The 23,400-nt window shown below is 47.8% G+C and overlaps 2 protein-coding genes across 4 annotated transcripts; one reads left to right on the forward strand and one right to left on the reverse strand.

Annotated features, from left to right (window-relative positions):
• Positions 1–711: 711 nt before the first annotated feature.
• LOC117842352 (mitochondrial pyruvate carrier 1) lies at positions 712–3,764 on the reverse strand. 3 transcript variants are annotated; one of them, XM_034722768.2, is made up of 5 exons: positions 3,428–3,747; positions 3,178–3,304; positions 1,416–1,470; positions 1,196–1,331; positions 712–1,006 (listed from the first exon to the last, which is right to left on the reverse strand). In XM_034722768.2, the coding sequence occupies exons 2-5, from the start codon at positions 3,271–3,273 to the stop codon at positions 970–972; spliced, it is 324 nt and encodes a 107-aa protein (XP_034578659.1). In that variant the 5' UTR covers positions 3,274–3,304; positions 3,428–3,747; the 3' UTR covers positions 712–969. The 3 variants fall into 3 exon arrangements, with proteins under 3 accessions (XP_034578659.1, XP_034578658.1, XP_072148308.1); XM_034722767.2 differs by having other exon boundaries at positions 3,178–3,319; positions 3,428–3,743; XM_072292207.1 differs by lacking the exon at positions 712–1,006 and having other exon boundaries at positions 1,192–1,331; positions 3,178–3,319; positions 3,428–3,764.
• Positions 3,765–17,233: 13,469 nt separating this feature from the next.
• On the forward strand, positions 17,234–21,100 carry LOC117842264 (protein STRICTOSIDINE SYNTHASE-LIKE 10). Its single transcript, XM_034722653.2, has 3 exons — positions 17,234–17,777; positions 17,894–18,166; positions 20,355–21,100. Exons 1-3 carry the CDS (start codon positions 17,485–17,487, stop codon positions 20,842–20,844), a joined length of 1,056 nt encoding a protein of 351 aa, XP_034578544.1. The 5' UTR covers positions 17,234–17,484; the 3' UTR covers positions 20,845–21,100.
• The last annotated feature ends 2,300 nt before the right edge of the window (positions 21,101–23,400 follow it).

Genomic DNA, 23,400 nt, shown 5'->3' on the forward strand with positions numbered 1-23,400 from the left:
ACATAGCTCAAAAATTAAATCCCGCGTAACCACCGAGTACACTGGCGCAAAGAGCCTACGTCGACAGGTACGATGAACAACAGCTGGGGCCAGAGAGAAACATGCTCGGACGAACGAGCGAGCAGGAACAGCCGGTGCCTCAACTGTCACCTCCCAACTCCCAGTTGCCTGCCTCCCTGCAGCTTTGCAAGCGACAGCGACGTCCATGTGGGGGCGAAGCCGCACAGGATCTATCTATCTACAGCTAGCCCACCACCAAACGCCGACACCGCACGGCAGCGGGCAGCGGCGCGCAACTTGGGCTGGGGGCACCACACCACACGCGAATCCGTTCGGCTGGCAACCAATCGCGCCACCACCCCATGACGCCCGCCGCCGAGAGGTCACGCCGGGCGCCGCCGTCCCTTTCGCCGGTCCGGTCCCTTTCGCGAGAGACGGTGGAGGTGATGAGTGGCCGCCGCACAGGCCGAGATGGACAGGGCGCCCAATCGAGCGAGAGAGCAGCCTTTGGGGTCGCCCCATCTCCACCACCAGATGAATTTGGGGGAAATGGAGGTTTGGGCTTGTGGCTTTTCCTACCAGAAATGCATGATGGACATAAACCTGTCATGATTATGGAGACTATGGAGCGCTTTTGGGGCAGACCACATGTGTATGTGTTCTAGGCTGCAGGGAAGAGCGATTGTCAAACAGCTGTGGAGGGCACAGAGATTGGGATCATCATTTTTTTCCAAACCATGTGATGTGTGTTTTACAGCCATCAGATCAAAAAGAAAAATGAGACATGAGCACGATCGTCAACGAAGTTGGATTCCGAGACAGGAGCGCCACCAAAAGAGGGAAAACACTTGTAACACTACATATGGCGTAGAATTGGTTTTCTGGTATTTGTGTACTAGATTGAGCATTCAAAACTGTAGCGGCAGTAGCTATTCTTATTGGGAAGGTAAATGCAGTTTATACACTCTTTCACTGTTGAGGCTCTGGTTCTTTCTTCTCCAGATACCTGTCAAATGGAAGTAGCGATTTTGTGTTAACTTCAGCTTTGCCATTTGAGTTGCATAAAGTTATTTGGCCAGTATGGCCCAAGGAACGTAAGGATCCATCATTATATAGGCATGTTCAGTAAACATGATATTGCGCAACACGGATGCCTGAAGGGGGAAAAAAGAATTCAGTGCTGCAGTAAGCTTACCCCTGGGCTCTAGCCCACCGAGATAACTGGTACAGCTGGACTGATTCATTGGATGCATGGCATGCCAGAAGCAAGTAGTTCCGCGGCTGTACCATCCATGCGAACCTCATAAAGAGTCCTGAGTACACGCACATGGCTGCACCAAATGGAACTGTTTCATCAGTATTCATCGAATAGATAGATGACTGCAGCAATTAAAATGCATTTTATCTTCATCTACCTGCTGTCATATTGCCAGATACCATTTCAGGAGGTTTGTTCATGTCAACCAAACCCTGGAACAAATATAGCTCATTAGAGCATTGGATGATGGGTGTGTAAACAAACAGGTAAAACCACCATTGCACTCAGACAGGGTATTCAAGATAAACATTTGAATATTTGATAGATGCAGAACTTTACATGACAAGAAACTTAAGGTATGGGTACGATTCAAAGACAGGCTCATTTGCAAGACATTGTCAGCTCTCTACCATAAAATTATTGCAAGCAAATTTATCTAGTACTGAGTACTGTCGTGTAACAAAAAATTACATAACTTCTATTAGAGTGCTCCCGTCATCATTTTCCTTCCGAAAACACTACTTAAAAGAAATTATTTTGCCCCATATGCACCCACAGAGTTACTAGTTAGGCCTAAAAGACTAAGGATCAAGCAACAACAGTGTCCAGGATTTGTTCAATACTTCTATCTCATATTAAGTAAGATAACTCCAAACAGCATTTTATTTCTTCCACGCAAGTACTTGAACTATGTCTCCGTGTACTTCCTTCAAGCTACACCATGCAAAGTTTTTCTAATAAAATGAGCATATGGCCAATTGATTTATATTTCACCAAGTAGTGTCCTTGGAGAGTTAGAGGATTCACAGATCATCGACAGGAAAAATGAAATCTAAAGCATCTGTTTGGTCACTGCATTCATTGTGTGTGCACAGTTACTACTTATGTCTAAACGGATGCAAACCAGCAGGCAAACACTGTATTTTATTGAGTAAAGAAAACTCTCAAGATCATTCTGACAAATTATCAGTATTGGCCAATGTCAGTGTAGTTCTGTTCCATCTAGAATGGGCACAGTCACAAGACTGCTCATGTCCTATCCATAAAGTGGTACCTGAATGCTACAGAGATAACTGACAAGCCATTGTACAGTTCAGTATGACGATTCTAACTCCATTGGTGCAAAATGATTACCACTAGCTGAAAAGGTCCTTAGCAACATTATGTTAGTGACAGTGATAAGGTGAACTTCCCTAGAGAAGTCACTAGCGCATAGAAGCAAAACAAAGTATAGTACCCAATGGAATAAGTACTAGGTGTATTTGCAGTGGAACACGTCATTTTCCAATATAATGTGTTCTCTGAATAAAAGGACTCCATTTTGTTCCCAGCAAGTAGCAACCGTGAAACAATATCAGAAACAAACTAAACCATTATCAAGAATTATGTATTTCTGTTGGATATTGCTCTAGTTATAAAGAGAAGATCTCATGCCTCACTGATTCAATCCAGGCACCAGTTTAGCAATGACCTAATATATTTGGCCTTGTGCATCTTGTGATCAGACAATATTGCTCTGTTAAGAAAGCATCTTTGTTTAAGAAGTTGTAGAACTGTTTGAAATCCAACTCTCAAGTAACAGCAACATTGTTGTCTCATGCAAATATGATAATCACTGTGGATCTAAGCTATCAAAACCACACACTCTACAAGGCAGATGGTATCAAAATGAGCAGTTTCAGGCTATCGCAATGACATCTGACTACCAAACAGGAAATTACCGACATTTATCATTAAATTTTATGAAGTGGATACAACCATTCCTTAGAATTCCTTAGTTTGGATAAACTACCGCAACACTAAAAGCAATACTCTGATGCACACTGAGAAATTACATGATGTTACACCAGCATTGCAGCTACAAGCCTACAACGCACAAACACGGCATGTTCAAAGTATGACAAATGACTGTGGCGTACCGCAAGGACGAAACCCCAGTTTGCGACGGGACCCCAGAAGTGGGTGGTCTTGGGGCCGACCGGGCTGTTCAGGAAGGCCTTGAGCGCCGTCGACATGGCGAATGGTTCCTCCTAAGATTCACCGCACCTGGTCACGCCACACCTTCCATCAAAATCATGGTCAGATCCGAATACAAATACCATACGTTAGGGGTTTGGGTGTTTGATTTCGCGCAGCAGGATGGGAAGGGAAGGGAATAGGCAGGCATACCCCTGTCGGATGTTCGTCGCCGGCGAAGCGCCCGTCGGTCGATGAACAACGGGCAGCGCAACTCGCCCTGTCGTCGCCGCTAGGAAAGGAAGACCGAGGCCGAGGGAGAGAACAGAGAAGTCGTGGGAAGGGAGGGTGCTGCCGCACCAGCCGGACTCGAGCTGCAGCTGGGCAGGGGAGCGTGGAGGGCGGCGCACGGGCCGAGCGCGTGGAGAGCGGCGGGCGCTGGGGGAGATCGGTGGGGAACGAGATCGTCTGCAGTAGTTCCAATATGCGAGGGACATCCGGTGCAAAATCTCCGTCCATTCCGGATCGCACGCCCTCACGAGCCGCCATCACTGCCTCCACGCCACGACTGCCCACAACTACAGCATGACCCAACAAAACAGCGTCAGATTTTTTTTTTCGAGAAAGCAACGGGGGCCAACGGCCCACCTGAATCAAATTCCATTCCCGAAAACAAGTCAGCAGTACAAAAGGAGGCAGCACAGGAAGGGGACCAGGGGAGCGGAGCTCGGCACCATTCGTCGGAGGGCTCTGCACACCTAGAGGTTGGGGTGGTCCTGCAGGAGGGCGAACATGGCGCGGGCGTTCAGCGTGTCGTATTTCGAACACCTTGCGGTTTCTGCTTTTCTAGACGATCCAAAGTGCGGCCAGGGCAGTGGTGTGCCCTATCGTGGCTCCGTGCAGGGAGAGCACGCTGGCCACAGACTCTGCCGCCTCCCTAGCGGACTTCGGTGGCGAGCGCCCGGGGAGGAGATGCGCCTAGAACTGCTGGAGGCGAGGGCACCCGGCGAAGAGGTGGTCGATGTCTTCCTCGGCGCCGGGGCAGAACGGGCAGTCCGACACGTCGAGAGCACCATGGCGATGGAGGGCAGCGCGCGTGCGGGTGCGGCCGTGCCGCCGCACAAGCTTTTTATTTTTACAATCTCAAATCGACATCAATTTACAATCTCAAATCAGGATTTAGTGACAGCATTGTCTTCTCCTAGCCTGATACTTCGAATTCGAACATCGGCTTTGTGAAGCTACTGGTGTCACCCATCTCTACAAGGCAGTGTGCTGGCCTGTAGCCGCACTTCCTGCTATGCTAGTGGAACGGGTTTACCAGAAGCGGTCTCCCTTGCTCCTATGGCCAGCCGAACCGGCAGCTGTCGAAGCCGCCGCCGTCGACGCAGACGACAGACCTCCACACCGGAGACCGCGACGCTGCCGCACAAGGGAGAACACAGAGGTGACGAATTGGAAGAAGGACGGGAGAGGGTGCTTCCTCGGGGAACTTCACGCCGGCATCCGCGCGGGAATGCAGCGCAGGATCGGATTCCCGGCGGCGAGCGGCGGGAATCGAGGCTAGCGGCCGGAGGCGAGAGAACGGGCAACTCTCGTGTTGTTTTCTCTTGCTTGGAATGGGCCGTATTGGTTTTTGTGGGCGGTGGGCCGAAGGAAAGCATCCATAGTGCCTGTGAGCACGTTGCGCGATGAAGGGTGATGCCGACTTGACGTCCCTTTGGTGTAAAGAGAAGAAGGTTAGAGGGTTCTTTGGCTCGTGAGGCGTCGGACGCTGGTCAACAAAAATATCTGGCTATCTTGGTCGGCATTATCCATTCCCACTGTTTTTTTTCCATTCCCGCATGCAGCCGCGCGTCTTCTCTTCTGCCTGCGCTGCGGCGTGCCAAAGTCATCCTAGCCTAGCGCCCGCGACCCCGCTCCCCTCCCCCCTCCTTCCTCCTCCTTCCCCACCGGCCGAGGAAACAGCCACCACGGAATCCGGCTCGGATCTGACGACAATGTTCGGCGACTCCGTTGGATCCAAGGACGCCAGCGCCGGGGTGCCTGGGTCCGCCCCGCCCGAGCCCCCCTTCCCCAACCGCGAGCTCACGCTCAGCAGCTACCTCTGTGACAAGCCGCCGCTCGCCTCGGCGGCGGCGGGGCTGTCCTCATCGCCGAACCCCGCGGCCCTCCTTCCCTGGCTGGCGGCAGCGCCCTCAGCCACCCCGGCGCCCTCCCCAACACACACACACCGGTGTCCTCCCCACCAGGAGCCTCCAATGCCCGTAGATCCGGCGACCCTCTCCCCCACATCAGCGAGATCCATGGAGCACGACCAAGATCCACTTGCCGCAGATCCGTCGTTCCCCGCGCCAGGCTCTCTCTCTCCCCCTATGTTGCAATTGTATGTTTCAATTGTTTCAGACGTTCCAGAGGTGTGTTGCAATTGAATCATATGGATGTTGTAAAAGTATATCAAGAGATGTTGCACATGGTGCATATATTGCAAGTGTTTTAGAGGCATGTTGCAAGAGTTTTGTTTAAAATGTTTCATTTGTTCCCAGAAGTATTGTTGCAAGCGTTTGATCTGGATATTACATATGTTCAACAAATATGTTGCAACAATATGTTCTAAAATGTTTCATCTGTTTCAATCTTTCATTGCATCAAGTGTTTTCAGGTTGCAAGTTACAAGTGTTCTATCTGGATGTTGCATATATTTTCACACATACGTTGTAACTGTATGTTCCAAATGTTTCATCTGTTTTCATGTTGCAAGTGTTGATTTTTGATGTTTCAATAGTTATTTTTCAATGTTGCGACGGAGCATCTGATAAAAAAAAATTATCGGATGTCCGGGCGCTAGCACGTCCGGGGATGATTTGGTTGCGGTCGGTCGCGGGGAGGAAGAAAACGGCAGCAAATGCCGTGCGCGTGTAATGACCTAGATTTAAATCAGCCGAGCTTAATCTTAAGACAAGTTCCCTAATCCGGTTGACTCAGCTTTTCTTGAGCCATACCGACTTAGTCTGGTTTTCAGCCCAACCTAGCGCCTTAGGGAGGGTTTATCCTTGGAAAGACGAGCTGAACACCCAGAATCCTTTGGTAGAAGTTGGAGAACAAAGCCCCTGCTACAACTTTGTTCAGTGGGACACTGGCTGGTGTTCTACAACTCTTGTTAAGGGAGTCAAAGTGGTGTAGTTTGGAAATCGGGAGATCAAGAGGCTGGAAGATGGACCCAGAAAAGGGATTCCGCGGATCTCTCGGGCCAAGCGCGCCAGAGTGCGTGCGCCCTGTCTCAGAGCCCCTCCGCCGCGTGGCATAACCCCACCGACGAGCACCGCCTCGCCCAGTAGCACTGAGCAGAGGCAGGTACCTACACCGCCTCCGCCTCCGCCTTCGCTAGAGGCCATCTTGACTGCTCAAACTGAGCTGCTGAGACACGTTGCCCAAGGGCAGCAGCAGCAGCCCCAGGGAGGAAGGGCTCATCAGCAACCTCATGTTGCTCACTATGAGGACTTCTTGGGAACGCAGCCCCCTCTATTCCAAAAGACACAAGACCTGCTCGACGCCGATGCCTGGATTCGTGCCATCGAGTCCAAGTTCTACCTCCTCATCGCCCATTGCCCGAAGGAGAACAAGGATCGGTTCGCTGCGCAGCAACTGCGTGGTTCTGCCCTCCTATGGTGGGATCACTACCACACCATGCAGCCGGCCGACCACGTCGTCAGCTGGGAAGAGTTCAAGACGGCGTTCAGGGGCCATCACATCCCTGAAGGCCTCCTGGAGCGAAAGCTCAACGAGTTCCTGGCTCTTACCCAGGGAAGCTGTGATGTCCTGCACTATGCACAGGCTTTCAACGATCTATGTCGTTATAACGGCTACCATGCGGACACAGATGAGAAGAAGCGGGACAGGTTCCACAGAGGATTGAGCCTGGAGCTCAGAGAGAGATTGAACCCGATAAGGGTGAATACATACAATGAGTTGGTCAACTTGGCCATCTCACAGGAGGATTGCATGAAGACTCTTGCAGCCGAGAGGAAGAGGAAGGCTCCAATGCCGACGCCCAGCCCACCTGCACATAGGTACAAGATGGCTCCCCCACAGGCGCCCAGCCGACCACAGCAGCCGGGAAGATAGGTTGCCCGACCCCCACCGTCGGCAGCACTTCGCTTCCAACTGCAGGCACCGCGGCCGATCCTACCGTCGCCGCGCCCTGCAAATGGTAACCGCTGCTTCACCTGCGGCAACGTGGGGCATTTCGCCAAGGACTGCCCCAAAAACTAGAACCAGCGCCCAGGTCAGAGCAATGCGATGCTCAATAAGGGGAAGAAGCCCAAGATGCAGGTTCGCCAGGGTCGGCTGAACTTCACCAACGCAGCAGAGCTTCCCGAAGGAGCACCAGTAATGACGGGTACCTTTCTTGTCCACAGTCGCTCAGCTTTGATTTTGTTTGACTCAGGAGCATCACATAGTTTTATTGGAAGAAGAACTAGTGACAAATATGGGTTAAAGGAGTGCCAAACAAAAGGGTCTTTTAGGATATCCACCCCGGGTGGGGTAATCACGTCAGATAAGATGAATGTCAATGTGCCTATCTAGCTAGGCCAAACCCTCTTTGAGGAGAATCTCGTTATGCTCGATCTAGAGGGGATTGATATCATCCTAGGTATGGATTGGATGACTAGACACCAAGTTATGCTAGACATCCCAACACGAGTTGTCCATATTAACTCACCTCACCAAGGCCGCTGTATTGTCCAATTGCCTCAACAAGAAGATGTAAATTCTTGTGCGTACCCCGCAGTTGAGACCCAGCCGGAGGACATCCCTGTAGTCCGTGAGTACCTCGATGTATTTCCGGATGACCTGCCCGGCATGCCGCTGGATAGGGATATTGAGTTTGCCATTGAACTACATCCAGGCACCGCCCCGATATCAAAAACGCCTTATCGGATGCCACCCGCCGAGCTGGCTGAGTTAAAAACCCAATTGAATGACCTGCTAGAAAAGAGTTTTATCTGACCCAGTACTTCACCATGGGGTTGCCCAGCCCTGTTTGTGAAGAAGGATGAGAGTCTACGCATGTGTGTGGACTACCGACCCCTCAATGCGGTGACTATCAAGAACAAGTATCCTCTTCCCCGCATTGATGTCCTATTTGACCAGTTAACTGGAGCCAGAGTATTTTCAAAGATTGATCTTCGCTCTGGTTACCATCAAATAAAGATCCGACCATGCAACATTCCCAAGACTGCCTTCTTCACAAGATATGGACTCTATGAGTACCTGGTTATGTCTTTTGGACTCACCAATGCACCCGCTTACTTCATGTACCTCATGAATTCGGTGTTTATGCCTGAACTTGATAAGTTCGTCGTGGTATTCATCGATGATATCTTGGTGTACTCGAAGAATGAAGTAGAACATGCCGAGCATCTTCATGTGGTTCTTCAGTGTTTGAGGGATCATCAGCTATATGCTAAGTTCTCCAAGTGTGAGTTCTGGTTAGAGAGTGTTAAATTCTTGGGACACACGATCTCTCGGAATGGCATAGCAGTTGACCCCCGCAAGGTACAGGATGTCATGGACTAGAAGCCGCAAGGTACACGATCTCTCCGAAGTTTTCTTGGGCTAGCAGGCTATTATCGGCGTTTCATCCTGGATTTCTCAAAAATAGCCAAGCCTATGACTGAACTGTTAAAGAAAGGACCAATTTTACCTGGAGTGATAAATATGAAGAAGCCTTTCACACCCTGAGAAAACTCCTAACTTCTACCCTAGTTTTAGCTCAACCCGACACTACTAAACCGTTTGACGTGTACTGTGACGCCTCTGGCACTGGACTTGGATGTGTTCTTATGCAAGACAACCGAGTCATTGCCTATGCCTTAGGCGTGTTACGGCCTCATGAGCTGAACTACCTAACCCATGATCTTGAGCTAGCAGCAGTGATTCACGCCCTAAAAATATGGAGACACTATCTTATGGGCACTCACTGCAACATCTACACTGATCACAAGAGCCTCAAGTACATTTTTACCCAAGCCGACCTCAACATGCGCCAAAGAAGATGGTTAGAGCTGATCAAGGATTATGATTTGGAAATGCATTATCACCCCAGCAAAGCCAACGTAGTAGCAGATGCTCTCAGCCGCAAGACTCATTGCAATTGCTTGTCGGCAACCAACTTCGCCAAAACTCTATGTCATGAGATGGAAAAACTTAATTTGGAAATTATTTCCCATGGCACCCTCAGTCATGTCTCTCTTGAATCTGCTTTGGAAGACCAAATTGGGTCAGCACAGTTAGAAGATGAGGAATTAAAGCTAATTAAGAGGAAAATGGCACAGAAGGATGAAGGGTACAAGCATTTTTGGCAGGATGAAAATGGGAGTGTACTATGAGAACTGACTTGTTGTCCAATCTAACCCTGACTTTAAGAAGCAAATATTGGATGAAGCACATCTCTCCAAGTTCTCAATTCATCCTGGCAGCAATAAGATGTATCATGACCTTCGTCAAACTTTTTGGTGGAGTGGAAGGAAATTAGAAATTGCACGCTATGTCTCGGAGTGTGACATGTGTCAACGTGTCAAGGCAAGCCATTTGAAGGTAGCAGGTACCTTGCAACTGCTACCTATTCCGTCATAGAAATGGGAAAACATTAGCATGGATTTCATTGTTGGATTGCCCCCTACATCTCAGCGGCATGATTCCATTTGGATTATAGTGGACCGCCGCACCAAGTCTGCACACTTTCTTCCTATTCACACCACCTACACAGCCAAGAAGTATGCCGAGTTGTATCTCGACCGCATTGTTTTCCTGCACGGTGTACCAAGGACGATCATATCTGATCGAGGTGTCTAGTTTGTAGCACATTTTTGGGAATAGTTACAAGCTTCACTTGGCACCAAGCTAATCCGTAGCTCAACATATCACCCTCAAACAGATGACTAGACAGAGAGAGTGAATCAAATCTTAGAAGATATGCTACGAGCTTGTGTCATCCATTATGACAAGAATTGGGATAAGTGCTTATCGTTGGCAGAGTTCTCTTACAACAACAGCTACCAGGCTAGCTTGAAGATGGCACCATTTGAAGCCTTATATGGTCGAAGGTGTCAGACACCATTAAATTGGTCACAAGTGGGAGAAAGACAAACCTACGACCCTGACCTAGTAGTAGAAGCTGAAGAGCAAGTTAAGGTAATTCAGGCAAATCTCAAGGCAGCCCAATCTCGACAGCAAAGCTACTCCGACAAGAGGAGGAGACCCTTATAGTTTGATATTGGTGATCATGTATACCTTCAAGTCTCCCTGACCAAAGGAGTGCAACGGTTTGGAGTAAAGGGAAATTGGCTCCCCGTTACATTGGCCCTTATGAGATTGTGGAAATCTGCAGACCCGTTGCCTACTGGATCCAACTTCCCGAACAGCTCTCAGCCATTCATGACGTCTTCCATCTCTCCCAACTGAAGAAATGTGTCCAAGTCCCGACTGAGATCTTGGAACAAGAGCAACTTCAAATCGAACCCGACCTGACCTATGCCGAATACCCGGCCAAAGTCCTTGACCGTAAGGAGAGGTACACCCAACGACAAGTTGTGAAAATGTACAAAATTCTATGGAGTAACCACACGAAAGATGAAGCAACCTGGGAAACAGAGGAATATCTGAATAAGCAGTTCAGAGGTTTTTTCTTTTCAGCCAAGGAGGTAAGACCCGCACACACTCACTGGTTGTCCTTACACCCGAATCTCGGGACGAGATTCTTTTTAAGGGGGGTAGGCTGTAATGACCTAGATTTAAATCAGCCAAGCTTAATCTTAAAACAAGTTCCCTAATTCGGTTGACTCAGCTTTTCTTGAACTATACCGACTTAGTCTGGTTTTCAGCCCAACCTAGCACCTTAGGGAGGGTTTATCCTTGGAAAGATGAGCTGAACACCCAGAATCCTTTGGTAGAAGTTGGAGAACAAAGCTGCTGCTACAACTTTGTTCAGTGGGACACTGGCTGGTTTTCTACAACTCTTGTTAAGGGAGTCAAAGTGGTGTAGTTTGGAAATCGGGAGATCAAGAGGCTGGAAGATGGACCTAGAAAAGGGATTCCGCGGATCTCTCGGGCCAAGCGCTCCAGAGCGCGTGCGCCCTGTCTCAGAGCTCCTTCGCCGCGTGGCATAACCCCACCGACAAGCGCCGCCTCGCCCAGCCGCCGGCCGTGACATGATGGATCAGCGCGCCTCCTCCCCAATCACGTGCTGGAGCGCCCTGCCAACTTTTCCGTCCCGTCCCGTCTTGCCCGAGATCTCGCCGGCCGCGCCAGGCGCCCTGCCACTGCTGCGACCGAAGATTGGCCGCTGCCGCGCCAGTCCGCCTCGCCTCCCGCGCGCATCTCCTCACCAGGATCCCCGGCCGTGCCCCAACACCTTTCGGCTTTTTTGCCGTACCTCAGTCTCGCTGCCCATGCGCGCGCCCCGCGACGATACCACCTTCGCCAACTATTGCGCCGGCAGTGACAACTCCTTTCCCCCACCTCGCCAGTAGCGTGCCCCGACAAAGCCGCTAGTCTCGTGCTTGCTAGCGTCGCATCGCTCGCCCTGTCGCCTCGCCTGCAGTGCCTCCCTCTTCCTCCTGTCCGCCGATACCGAGTCGCCACAACCAATCCAGCGCTTGACACGACTAGGCACGCACTCGACCTTGCCAGTTCTTCCGTTCGGAGCTCCGCTTCGCCGGCCAATGGCGACGCTGACCAATCGCCGCCGCGGCAGAGCACTCCATTCTCTCTCGATCTTATCCTCGCGCTACTCGAGCTCTTTCTCTTCCGCGCAGCTACAAAAGGGGGTATCGAAGCTTCTTACCGGAGTTCCCTTTGCCACCACTGCCTTGCCACCTTGCTTGCTTGTTCTTCTTTAGCGCACTCGCCGCCGCACACTTCTCTGCTTCACGCGCAAGTGTCGCCGCCTGAGCTTTCTGTGGAGCTCCCCTTCCGCCCAACACCCCGCCAGCCGTTTCGCCTTCCTTCACGCTGTGCTAGAGCGTGCTTGTTGCCCTCAAGAAGCACCGCGGCCGCCGGAGCACCGCCAGACCTCGCTGCCGCCAGAAACTTAGTGCCTTTAGTCATTCCGCCAGAGCTTGCTTCTCCCCGACCCCAAGACTTAATCAGTTTGCCCAAAGGTAAGCTGCAGACCCTTGTCCATTTCGCCCGACCCTTGTCCGTTTCACCCGACCCTTATCCGTTTCGCCCGACCCGTATCTGTTTTGCCTGACCCTTGTCCGCCTCGTCCGAGGGCTCGGCTGTATCTTTTTCTTTTGGCCAAGGGTATCTGTGTAAAATTTTGAGAATTTCTCTGTGTTAAGTGTGAGGACTTCGGTACAGTTATTCCTTAGATCTAAGGGTCAGATCGTAAGTTTTTTCCAATCTGACTCTTTATTCTTGTTCTAAATCAACAGAAGCTTGGGAAATTCATCTTAAATCGAGGAAAACTCAGAAAAATGTGAAATCACTTGGGTTGGAATCCTCTTTCTGAGTAGAATCCAATAAAATGGGATTTCACACCTTTCCTGTAGTTTTGCTACATTTTTTAGGCTACATCTTGCAAGTGTTGTTGAAATAACCGTCTAGGTGTTTTACCCCTGCATTTGCATTCCGTGTAGAGCTAAACCTCGCTGACGGCACGTACGAGCTGCACCCGGTGCCAGAAGACGGAGTTGTAGTCGAGCTGCCACCTGCAGGAGCTGAAGCCGAGAGCGTCGAAGACCTGTTCGCTTCCACCCCGCTCGAAGGCAAGCCCCGGAGCATAACCTAGTCTTTCTAAACTTGCGCATGCCTTCATTTGTATGACTGTGCATTTACGTTACAGGAGTTGTCTGAAACCATAGATGCATGACTTAGTTCCCCTGATCTGAACACTAGTACGATATTCCAAGTAGTTGCAGTGCTTAACAGGACTCGATAAAAGTAGAGTGATTCCCTGTCACTCGCGAGTTATATTAGTTGCTTGTTCTCCTTTGTCACCACTATAAGGACGGTGGACGGGGCAGGACCTTGTGAACTATTTTTGGTGGTCGGTGGATTGTCCCGTCTGTCTACATGAATTTGATTAAGGTCGGAAAGTGTTGGTGTTCGTGATCAAGTGTTTGAAAGTACTAATCTCATACCTAGTACGGGATTGGGAAGCCTAGTACCTGATTGAACTAGAGCGTGGCTTATACCCCTGCTGTCCCTGGAACGAGGTTCCCATGGTGCATCATGTGGGTGCAAGTGCGGTCACAGTACGGCAAGAGGTCGGGACTGTGGAGCATTGCATGCCAAGGGAAGTTTGGACCTCACACGCGCCTGGGAATTGATGGGGACGGCCGACACAAGAAGCGACCCTCTGTGGTGCGCGGATGTCGTGAGATTAGGTTCGCCATGCATGGTTAAGAAATTCGAATCGATTCGTCTGTCTCTCACAGTTTGGGACTGCTTGATCACTATGCTACACTGAGTAAAGATGGAACATAATGATGATGTGAACCTTATTGCTTGTTCTTTAAATTGTTTGGAAACTATGTTTGTTTAGCATAAGTTGCTAATGTAGATTGGTTAATGAACTTAGAACATGAGCTAAAATATTGAAAGTAAAATCCTACTATAGTCGCTTTTGGCAAAACCAACCCCACAGCCAAAGAGCCTGGCATGTCTAGAAGTTGGTCATATGCCTATGGAAGCTTCAATTTTTCTTCCTTTTTTGAGCACTGCGCAGCCTCTCTGTCACTATGACGAATCTGCAACTTCAATCGAGTACATTACAAGCTTCGTTGTGCATCCGTCAGGTTCCTATTCGACTCCACATTGCTTGGGGGCTTGAGGGATAAGGGTACCCACGGGTCCCCACCGATCAGGATACTGGCCGGCCTGACAAGTAGGCCCCACCTGACCATGGCGTGCGGGGCAAGGCATGAAGATATGTGGAGCACAAGTCCGAAGGCCGGGCGAACGGATTCTGCTCGGATATCATGGGATACTTGTCGTAAACTGACTTAAATTGCTTTCCATGTAACAGCCGACTAGGATTAGATTCTATCCGACTTGTAACTCTAGATTGTCAGCCTATATAAGGCGGCCAGGGACACCCCCCGAGAGTAACTCAACTCATCCCACCTCACGTTAACTCTTTGCACCTGCGATCAGCAATACAATCCATCAGAGTACAGGACGTAGGTTATTACTCTTCGGAGGTCCGAACTTATCTAAACCATGCGCCCCTGTGTTACCATTCAAGTTCTTGGTCTTACGATCTCCCCCGCCAATAAATCTACCACCTGGGTAACCAGCTAGTGGATTGCCGGTCACTAAATCCGACAGGACTAAAAATAGATGGGCTCACATTATTCACAGTAGTAGTGCGGAGAATTAGGGTCAACTTATATCATTAAAAAATGTTTGTAAAAGAAACTATACCATTAAAGTTAAGAACAAAGTGCAGAATAGTAAACTAAACTAAATCAGATTATATGACCTCCTCATACTAGAGTGGTTTTGGCATTACATGGTATCGAGGTTGATTATATTTGTCATTAGAAAAATAAAAAATATTTTTTAGAGAATAAAAAACTACTAGGGTGAGGCCATATTCTATCGTGTCCCAACCTTCATTAAAAAAGACACCATGAAAAAGGCGCATTCATTGTTTTTCCAAGAGCGTGTGCATTTTTTTATTTCGCTCTTCCTTTTTCATCCCCTCCCCACCTTCATTGAACCCTAGAAAAGACACCAAAGAAAAAAGAGCGCATTCATTGTTTTTCCCAAGAAATGCATGCATTATGTTTTAGGAAAACAATGTATTTTCCGTCCGTATTGAAAAAAATATGATATACATCCCTCACATTTCATTTGGTGCAAATCAACCCCTTAATCATCCCTACCTTAGTTTAACCATGGTTTAGTACCATATAGTAATGGTTTAAACCATGTAATCATCTTACTGAGCACTGCTTAGCCACGTCTTACGTTGAGTCAATCACTATAACACTTCGGTGTGAATCCATTCCGTCAATTTTTCAAAAAAGATTTTAGAGGTAACCAATGTAGAGATTTCTTGAAAAAATTTTGTGGGCTTTATATTTTCGATTAAGCATATTATATCGTCAAGCAATGATTAGTTAGATTACATGGCTTAAACCACCATTAGGTGGCAATAAACCTTTGTCAAGTCAAGGTGGGATGATTACTGCATCGATATAATTAGCTAAGGGATTAATTTGCACTAATTAAAACATAAGGGATGAATGCCATGCTTTCAAAATACTTAGGGATGAAAAATACATTTTTTTTATTTTCCTCTGCTTTTAGCGTCACGCTGTTTCTGATGCCATTGCAATTTGCGTACTCTGTCATCCATTATCCAAAACAACATACTCTCTCCAATCAGAAATACAGAGTCTTGACTTTGCATTGTTTTATAAGTCACTGACAATTTAGATTTCAAAGTTTGATCACATCTTGTCCGAATGTCACGCTTCGTGGAAGTTAAGCCATCATGCCATGGAAATTGCTACCCGTGCTGATTTGGAGACAAGGGATGATTGAGAGTGTAAAGTAAAGTTATAAAGTTACAGGTTGAAAATCAAAATAGAGCGGTATCTATGCTTTGGAGGTTCTAAAACAGATTTTTTTTCTATAAGCCATAGATTGTCACATGACCTGTAGCTGTAGCATTTCGAGTTTCGGGACCAAACTTATTAGTATGTCCGATAATCCAGCGCGTTGTTGTCAAGATTTTATTTGGTTCTTCTATCGACGACAATCGATAGAGATTATGATGTATAACGGCTAGCTAACAAAAATCTAAATTCAATTCGATGTCTCACAGCTGAACCGACATCTCTGCTCGCAGAAATAGCCTCGTGGTTTCAAAAGGAGTAGCACCATCGTGTTTCAAAAGGACACAGGCAAAAGAGCGGTTCAAGTCTTTTGCAAAATCTTCTTATAGCACCATCTGTATTTGCTCTTCTTCATTATATTCTTCACCCTTTGTATTTTCTTATGGTCTTACAATATCAAATACTGTACAAATTCAGATGGTGTAAGAGTAAGACCATGCAAAAATTGTACCCTTTTTTCTCCAAATAAATTTAGCAACAACATGACAATCTAACAAAAGATGTTATGTAGGTCCATCTAACTACGGTAGAAACAATATTTCAAATTACCTTTATATATTGTTTTTGGCTGAATTGCGTGGTTTGTAGAGTACCACTCCGATCTTTTATGTAAGTAGTACGAAAGAAGGATTTGCCAGCTACCATCGAAGAAATTAGTGGGTGTTTGGAAACACCCTGCTAAACTTTAGCACCTGCCACATTGGATGTTTGGATCCTAATTAAGAGTATTAAACATAGTCTAATTACAAAACTAATTGCACAGATGGAGTCTAATTCGTGAGACGAATCTATTAAGCCTAATTAGTCCATGATTTGACAATGTGGTGCTACAATAACCATTTGCTAATGATGGATTAATTAGCCTTAATAGATTCGTCTCACGAATTAGACTCCATCTGTGCAGTTAGTTTTGTAATTAGCTCATGTTTACTTCTCCTAATTAGCATCCAAACATCTGATGTGACCCTGCTGAAGTTTAGCACCTTGTATCCAAATACCCCCACGTAAAAGCTAGCCAAAGAAGGGACGACAGATATTTGCCTGAACCTAGTTCTAGTTTGCGAGTTGCGAGTATCTATATGCTAGAAATGTCCTGTTCCTGCCAGAACACAACAGTTAATGTTGATTCAGCTGGGACTTGAAAGTGATGAAGCCGATCGGTATCAGTCGGAGGTTGCAGGATGACGACGCCAGATGGACAAGATGAACATAATGGTCGTCGTCAAATGTTGCTAACCCCTGTGTGAAGTTTGAAAGAAATTTGCGCCGGTGCGCCTTTACTTCTTCAGCTTTCGTTCGGGGAGGTAGGAATGCAGAAGCTGAAAACGAAGGGCCCTCCAATTATGCGCGCGCCGTGATTAAATTCCATCAGCTGCCAACCGTATCCTGCGTAGCTGCGGCCTGCACAACACTGCGCGCCACTGCGTCCTGTTCGAGTCGTCCCGGCCTGACAAACGCCTATAAAATGCAACGTCCGACCGAGCTGGCTGCGCGCAGTGCAGTGCTGAGAAACTATCCATGATTAGAAATTACTAGCAGTGGTGAACGCGAGTTGGGTTGGGTACAGTCGGCAGCTACACGCTGCGTGCGCGCCGAAGAGATAGAGACGAAGCTAAGGCCACGCCGAGCTTGAAAATGGCGGTCGCCGCTCATTCTTCGTCGCTTTCCTTCCTCGCGCTGCTTCCTCTCCTGCTAATACCTCCCGTGGTGCTGTCCGCGGCCGGGGTGGCGGCGGTGTCGTACGAGACCAAGTCCATGGACCCTGGGCTCGTCGTGATGACGCTGCCGGAGCCGGTGTCCGGGCCGGAGAGCCTCGCCTTCGACGGGCGCGGCGGCGGGCCCTACTCCGGCGTCTCCGACGGCCGCGTCCTCCGCTGGGAAGGCGGCCTCCGGGGATGGACCGAGTACGCCTACAACTCCAAGCACAAGTAAGCGAGCGAGCGGGCGTTTCATCTTCATGTTGCACGTTTATGCACACATTGATCAACAACACAAACGTTTGGCACGATCGATGTTAACCCGTGCACGCGTACAATATATGTAGGAACGTGGCGATGTGCGCGCCGGAGAAGAAGCTGGTGGTGCCGGAGAGCGTGTGCGGGCGGCCGCTGGGCCTCCAGTTCCACCGGCAATCCGGCGACCTCTACGTCGCCGACGCGTACCTGGGGCTGCTCAGGGTGCCGGCGCGCGGCGGGCTCGCGGAGGTCGTGGCGGCCGAGGCCGGCGGCGAGCCGTTCAACTTCCTCAACGGGCTGGACGTCGACCAGCGGACCGGCGACGTCTACTTTACTGACAGCAGCACCACATACCGTAGGAGGTACATGCATATATCCACACATTAGTTTTTAACTTGATTTTCAAAATCGAAGAAAGACCTATGTGTCTTAGTTGTGAGTTGTGACTATTTTTCAAAGATGATATTAATTTTTTTTGAAAGAACACGATATAATAACTTTATTTGTAATCAAGTTAATTGACTCCAAATTAAAAGGAACTTGTAAATATATTTGACCTTTCTTTAGAATTAATTTTGTTATCTTAGACGAATTTATTTAGATTTTTATATTTATATAAAAACATTGTGACTATTCGATTAATTTTAGTCCTTCCATTTTCATATGAAAGTTGGACAACATACCATACTACTTTCGATTAGTTCGTTTTTTTGAAAACCGATTAGTTCGTTTTGTCTTGCTAATATTTTATTAAAGAAAAGCACCCGTATATACAGCACTATATTGCCTCCGAATCAAGCTGCCTGGAGGTTCTGAATTTAAGCCATGGGTCCCACTTGAAGGAAGAGACAGTCCATTTGGGGAAAATGTATATATATGCTAAAGTTGCAGTGAAGTTTTTTTCCTATCAGAAATGCCCTTTTCTAGAATTAAGAACTACTAGTACTTCACGCTAACTGATACTCCCTCCCTTTGTTTATATTTATAAGCCATACGCGTATATCAAGTTTTTGACCAATAATTTAACTAATAATTTTTTATTTTTATGATGTAAACTTGAAATGGTTGAATTTGTAATCAAATGTACTCTCCAATAATTATAAATTTATAACCCTAAATAATATAATATAAGATAAATTAATGATCAAAATATAATTTGGGAGATCGTGCAACGTGCTTATAAAAATAAACGGAGGGAGTAACTAGAAATATAATCACATACTGTAGATAGCAAAGAACTATTGTGTTATTGTGTGTCGTGATCGTCGGTCCTGCAGCGACTTTTCCTTGATAATAATGGACTAAAGTGACCTCCAAGCATATGGACGTCACATCGTTCGAAGCAAATAATGTTTGTTTCCCTATTCCCGTGAAAATTAATTACTATACCTTTTATGAACATTTTATAACAGAGAATTCACCTTCCATGCGCCCCATTTTGTCCCGGTTTAAAGTTGGCCCGGGATAAAAGGTTCACCAACCGGGACTAAAACTCGGTCACTGGTGGGGGCTCACCAAACGGGACCTTTTATCCCGGTTGCAAAGGCTAGTGGAAAAAAAAAGACCCTGAGAGGCCTTTTATCCCGGTTTGAAACACCAACCGGGATAAAAGACCCCCCCCATTTTATCCCGGTTGGTAACACCAACCAGGATAAAAGGGTCGAGAGCCTTTTATCCCGGTTTGAAACACCAACCGGGATAAAAGTGGGTCTTTTATCCCGGTTGGTGTTTCAAACCGGGATAAAAGGGTCCCAACGGGATGGCTGAAAGAGGACTAAATCCCTTGAACCTTTTTATCCCGGTTTGTAATACCAACCGGGATAAAAGGGGGTCTTTTATCCCGGTTGGTGTTTCCAACCGGGATAAAAGGTCCCCCACGAGTTAAAACAAAAGGATTGCATCCCCTATATAGTTAGATGTGCTGTGTAGGTGGGATGGCAAGGAAGCTACGCGCGAGGCTGTATAGACAACCGGGATTTTTTTTGCAGCGCTTGGCATGGTGACCTGTTTTAGTCCCGGTTGAGTGACCTGGGATAAAAGACCCCCCTTTTGTCTCGATTGGTTTATCCTGGATGGATTTTCGGAAGATTTGCATCCTACCAACCGGGACTAAAGGCCAATTCTCTATCAGTGTAAAATTAACGGACTTCTGTTTTAGTTTACAACTTCCCCAACAAAAGTTTATTTCGAATTTTGTTTTTTTAGAACGGTCTATAATTTTTTTTCTTAGAAAACGTGTTTAGATTTTTGTTTCTTGGGGTCTATAATTTTTTTTCTTAGAAAACGTGTTTAGATTTTTGTTTCTTGGGGGGCCATATAACTAGTACTACTATTTTACTAGTATTGTAGCATCCATTGGATGTCAGGATCAGAGCAGATCACATCAAACCCAATTAATTTCATTTCGATTATGTAGACTTGACCTGCAGGACCTTAGATAAAGCCTCGTGGAATAGTACGACTCTACGAGTCGTCACTATCTCACAGTTATCATCACAGCGAGAGAAATAATTACTCCTGTTTGCACCACGCATTGCAATATTCATGCAGCGACTACCTGCTGGTGGTGGCCCTGGGCGACGAGACGGGGCGGCTGCTCCGGTACGACCGCCGCGCGCGCCGCGTGGAGGTGCTCCGCGCGGGGCTCTCGTACCCGAACGGCGTGGCCGTGGGCGCCGGCGGCGACCACGTGGTGGTGGCGCACACGGCGCTGTGCGAGCTGCGGCGGTACTGGGTGCGGGGCCCGCGGGCGGGGCGGTCGGAGACCTTCGCGGAGCTGCCGGGGTACCCCGACAACGTGCGCGCCGACGGCCGCGGCGGGTACTGGGTGGCTCTGAGCAAGGGCGTCGCCACGGGCGGCGGCGGGGCCGGCCCGGCGCCGACAGTGGCCGTGAGGGTGTCCCCGGAGGGCAACGTGACGGAGGCGCTGGACGGGTTCAGCTTCGTGTCCGTGAGCGAGGTGGCCGAGCGCGGCGGCGCGCTCTGGGTCGGCTCCGTCGACACGCCGTACGCCGGCGAGCTCAGGCGGCGCATCGGCTAGCGTTTGGTCGTCGTGCATCTGTGTCCAGCACGCACGTGCGGTGCCACGCACGTCGTTCGTTCGTCGTCACAAGTGTATATGTATGCGTGGTGCATCAGCAGCGTATGTAGAACATGTGGATTGTGATTATTGTAACATTGGATTGGATTAGATGTGCCATTGGCCGCCGTAGCCAGCACTCGTTGCAATGGTTTCCGGTTATCACGTGTACCTTCTCTTAATGCATGGCCACGTTAATGGCGCCACTATTCACCTCTGTTTGGTGATTGTCGTCCACGATCCACTCGGTCGTACCGTGTTCCATGTGTATCTATCTATTATCTTAATATAATAGTGGTAAAAGAAGTCACCGAGAGATCTAGAAATTCCCACATTTCTAATTAGAAAAAGAGAAGGATTTACACCGTTGCATTTTATGATGATCTAACCAGATAGTCCACATTTATTTAATATGATAAAGACAATACCAATAAGAGATGCATCTTTATATTTGATTCCTTTTAATCTCATACACTCCAAATCTATAATTTTTATTGAGGGAAAAAAGTTTTACGTAAGAAAAGGTAACCAGAGCTGACTTCGGTGGGAAGGGTGTGATCAACTTCCTTCAAATGCAATTGTGCAAGTGATTCGTCTACACGACTATTTAGACAGCTACTCCTTAAGGTCAGCAGGTGTGCCTCGCATGCAAATGGAGCTCCAATCCATGTCGGACTAGATGGTGCTGCGCCGACCTAATTAAGACGACACCAGTGATGGTAAGATTCTCGTGAGAGCACGTCAGACCAGGTGGCGAGAGTAAAAAGGGCATACAACATAGTTGAGCTAAGCCTAAGCAGATTAGTTTGGGTGCCGGGGGACGACCGATGGGACATACTCCTACACAACTTGAGTGCATTTGCCATTTGGTGATTTTGTTGCTTGAACGATCAATGGCGGCGGATGCACGCGTGACCAAGCAATGTGCTCCAGGTCATGTTGTCTCCAACGTTGAGAAGGCCGTCGAAGCAATGCAATTATGAAAGTGGATTTTTTGCAGCGCTGAGCTGCCAGCAGGGTAGATTGTCTAGCCAGGGAGGTGTTTAACATGACCAAAACGAATACAACAGAGCTAAAATCATTGCAAGGAGCAGCGTATCATTTGCACTCTGGTGATGAAGCTTAACACCATCTGACCATCGATAGTGTAGGTTTGAGCAAATGAATTATTGGCTTGGTCAACCTAGAGTGCCGGGAATCAACTTGAGCGTGTTGATAGAGGCTTAAGTATGTATGTGGGAAGCACCGAACCCGTTAAGCGTGCCAAACAGGATAGGCAACACACATCTATCCGAGATTCAGTCTAAACTTCTAACTCGGTTAAGGCCTTGTTTAGTTTGGCGAAGGTGGTGCCGTCAAAATCACTGTATGGCACTGTAGCACACTGTAGTGTTTTGTTTGTATTTGTGAATTATTATCCAAATATTGACTAATTAGGCTTAAAAATTCTTCTCGCAAAGTACAACCAAACCGTGCAATTAGTTTTTAATTTCATCAACATTTAGTACTCCATACATGTACCGCAAGTTTGATGTGATGGGAAATCTTCTTTTTGTATAGTGCTAAAGTTTGGATTCTGAAGGACTAAACAGGGCCTAATACAATTTGGTTTTTGGAATGCGGGATGGCATGGAAGGAGCAAGAAGGAAGCTCTCAGCCAAAATCTTGATTTCTGGTATGATATTCAGAGTCATCATATCGGTTCGTACCTTGGTGTCAGCAACCAGAAACAAATAAAATGCGTTCGAGAACGTATATAGAGGGAACAAGACAAGAAGAGAACATATATAGAGGGAACAAGACAAGAAAATGTCTAGAAATATGTTGCTAGGAGTTCGTTGGTAAAGATAATAAGGGCAAAGTCCATATAATGTTACTCCGACCAGCAGCCCGTTCAACTATATTGTACCTCGAGTGCTGCACAGCTTGCCTAGGTAACCGGTCATGGCAGCCGTGGTTAGCATTTGTGTATGTGGCTGCAACAAGCATGATTGTACAAAGGCAAAGCAATGTAAACTGAGTCCAAGAGAGATTTCAAGACAAGCAACATTAGAATGTGCTTTAACCGCTTGCCATCCTTTTGTTTGGATTTTGCTTCTAAATAGCAATTGGCCATGGCAAGCAGCGCCACGATAAATTTGGCAATGATTCAATCTCAAATTTAGCTATTGTACTCTACAGCAAAATTCCTCTCTTCATAAATAACACAAATGTTCCAGCAAATAAATTATTCTCCTGACGTTCTATCCCTGTCAGTAATTCCCTGACGGTGTACCGACAGGGAAATGATTTTTCAATTATCAGCACTGTACGCTACCAACATGGAATCAATTTTGCAGTTAAGTCAGTGGGTGTAATGTCCTTTGTCCAGTGCTGCTGGAACGTAGCACGACGCTGCCAGCTGTGGAGGAGCCGCTTGGGATGGGAAGAAAATGGGTTCGGCCGCAACGTGGTCGGGCCGAGGAGTCGAGCAGCTAGGACAACGTGCTGGATACAGCTCTTGATAGGGACGGACTA

The sequence above is a fragment of the Setaria viridis genome, chromosome 2 (genome assembly GCF_005286985.2).
Source record: "Setaria viridis chromosome 2, Setaria_viridis_v4.0, whole genome shotgun sequence".
In the NCBI taxonomy this organism is placed as follows: Eukaryota; Viridiplantae; Streptophyta; class Magnoliopsida; order Poales; family Poaceae; genus Setaria; species Setaria viridis.

Coding starts and splice junctions, on each gene's coding strand:
- LOC117842264 (XM_034722653.2), top strand. CDS start 17,485: ATGGCGGTCGCCGCTCATTCTTCGTCGCTTTCCTTCCTCGCGCTGCTT. Junction 17,778..17,893: donor GCCTACAACTCCAAGCACAA/GTAAGCGAGCGA, acceptor CAATATATGTAG/GAACGTGGCGATGTGCGCGC. Junction 18,167..20,354: donor AGCACCACATACCGTAGGAG/GTACATGCATAT, acceptor ATATTCATGCAG/CGACTACCTGCTGGTGGTGG.
- LOC117842352 (XM_034722768.2), bottom strand. CDS start 3,273: ATGTCGACGGCGCTCAAGGCCTTCCTGAACAGCCCGGTCGGCCCCAAG. Junction 1,471..3,177: donor ACTGGGGTTTCGTCCTTGCG/GTACGCCACAGT, acceptor TATTTGTTCCAG/GGTTTGGTTGACATGAACAA. Junction 1,332..1,415: donor ATCTGGCAATATGACAGCAG/GTAGATGAAGAT, acceptor CATTTGGTGCAG/CCATGTGCGTGTACTCAGGA.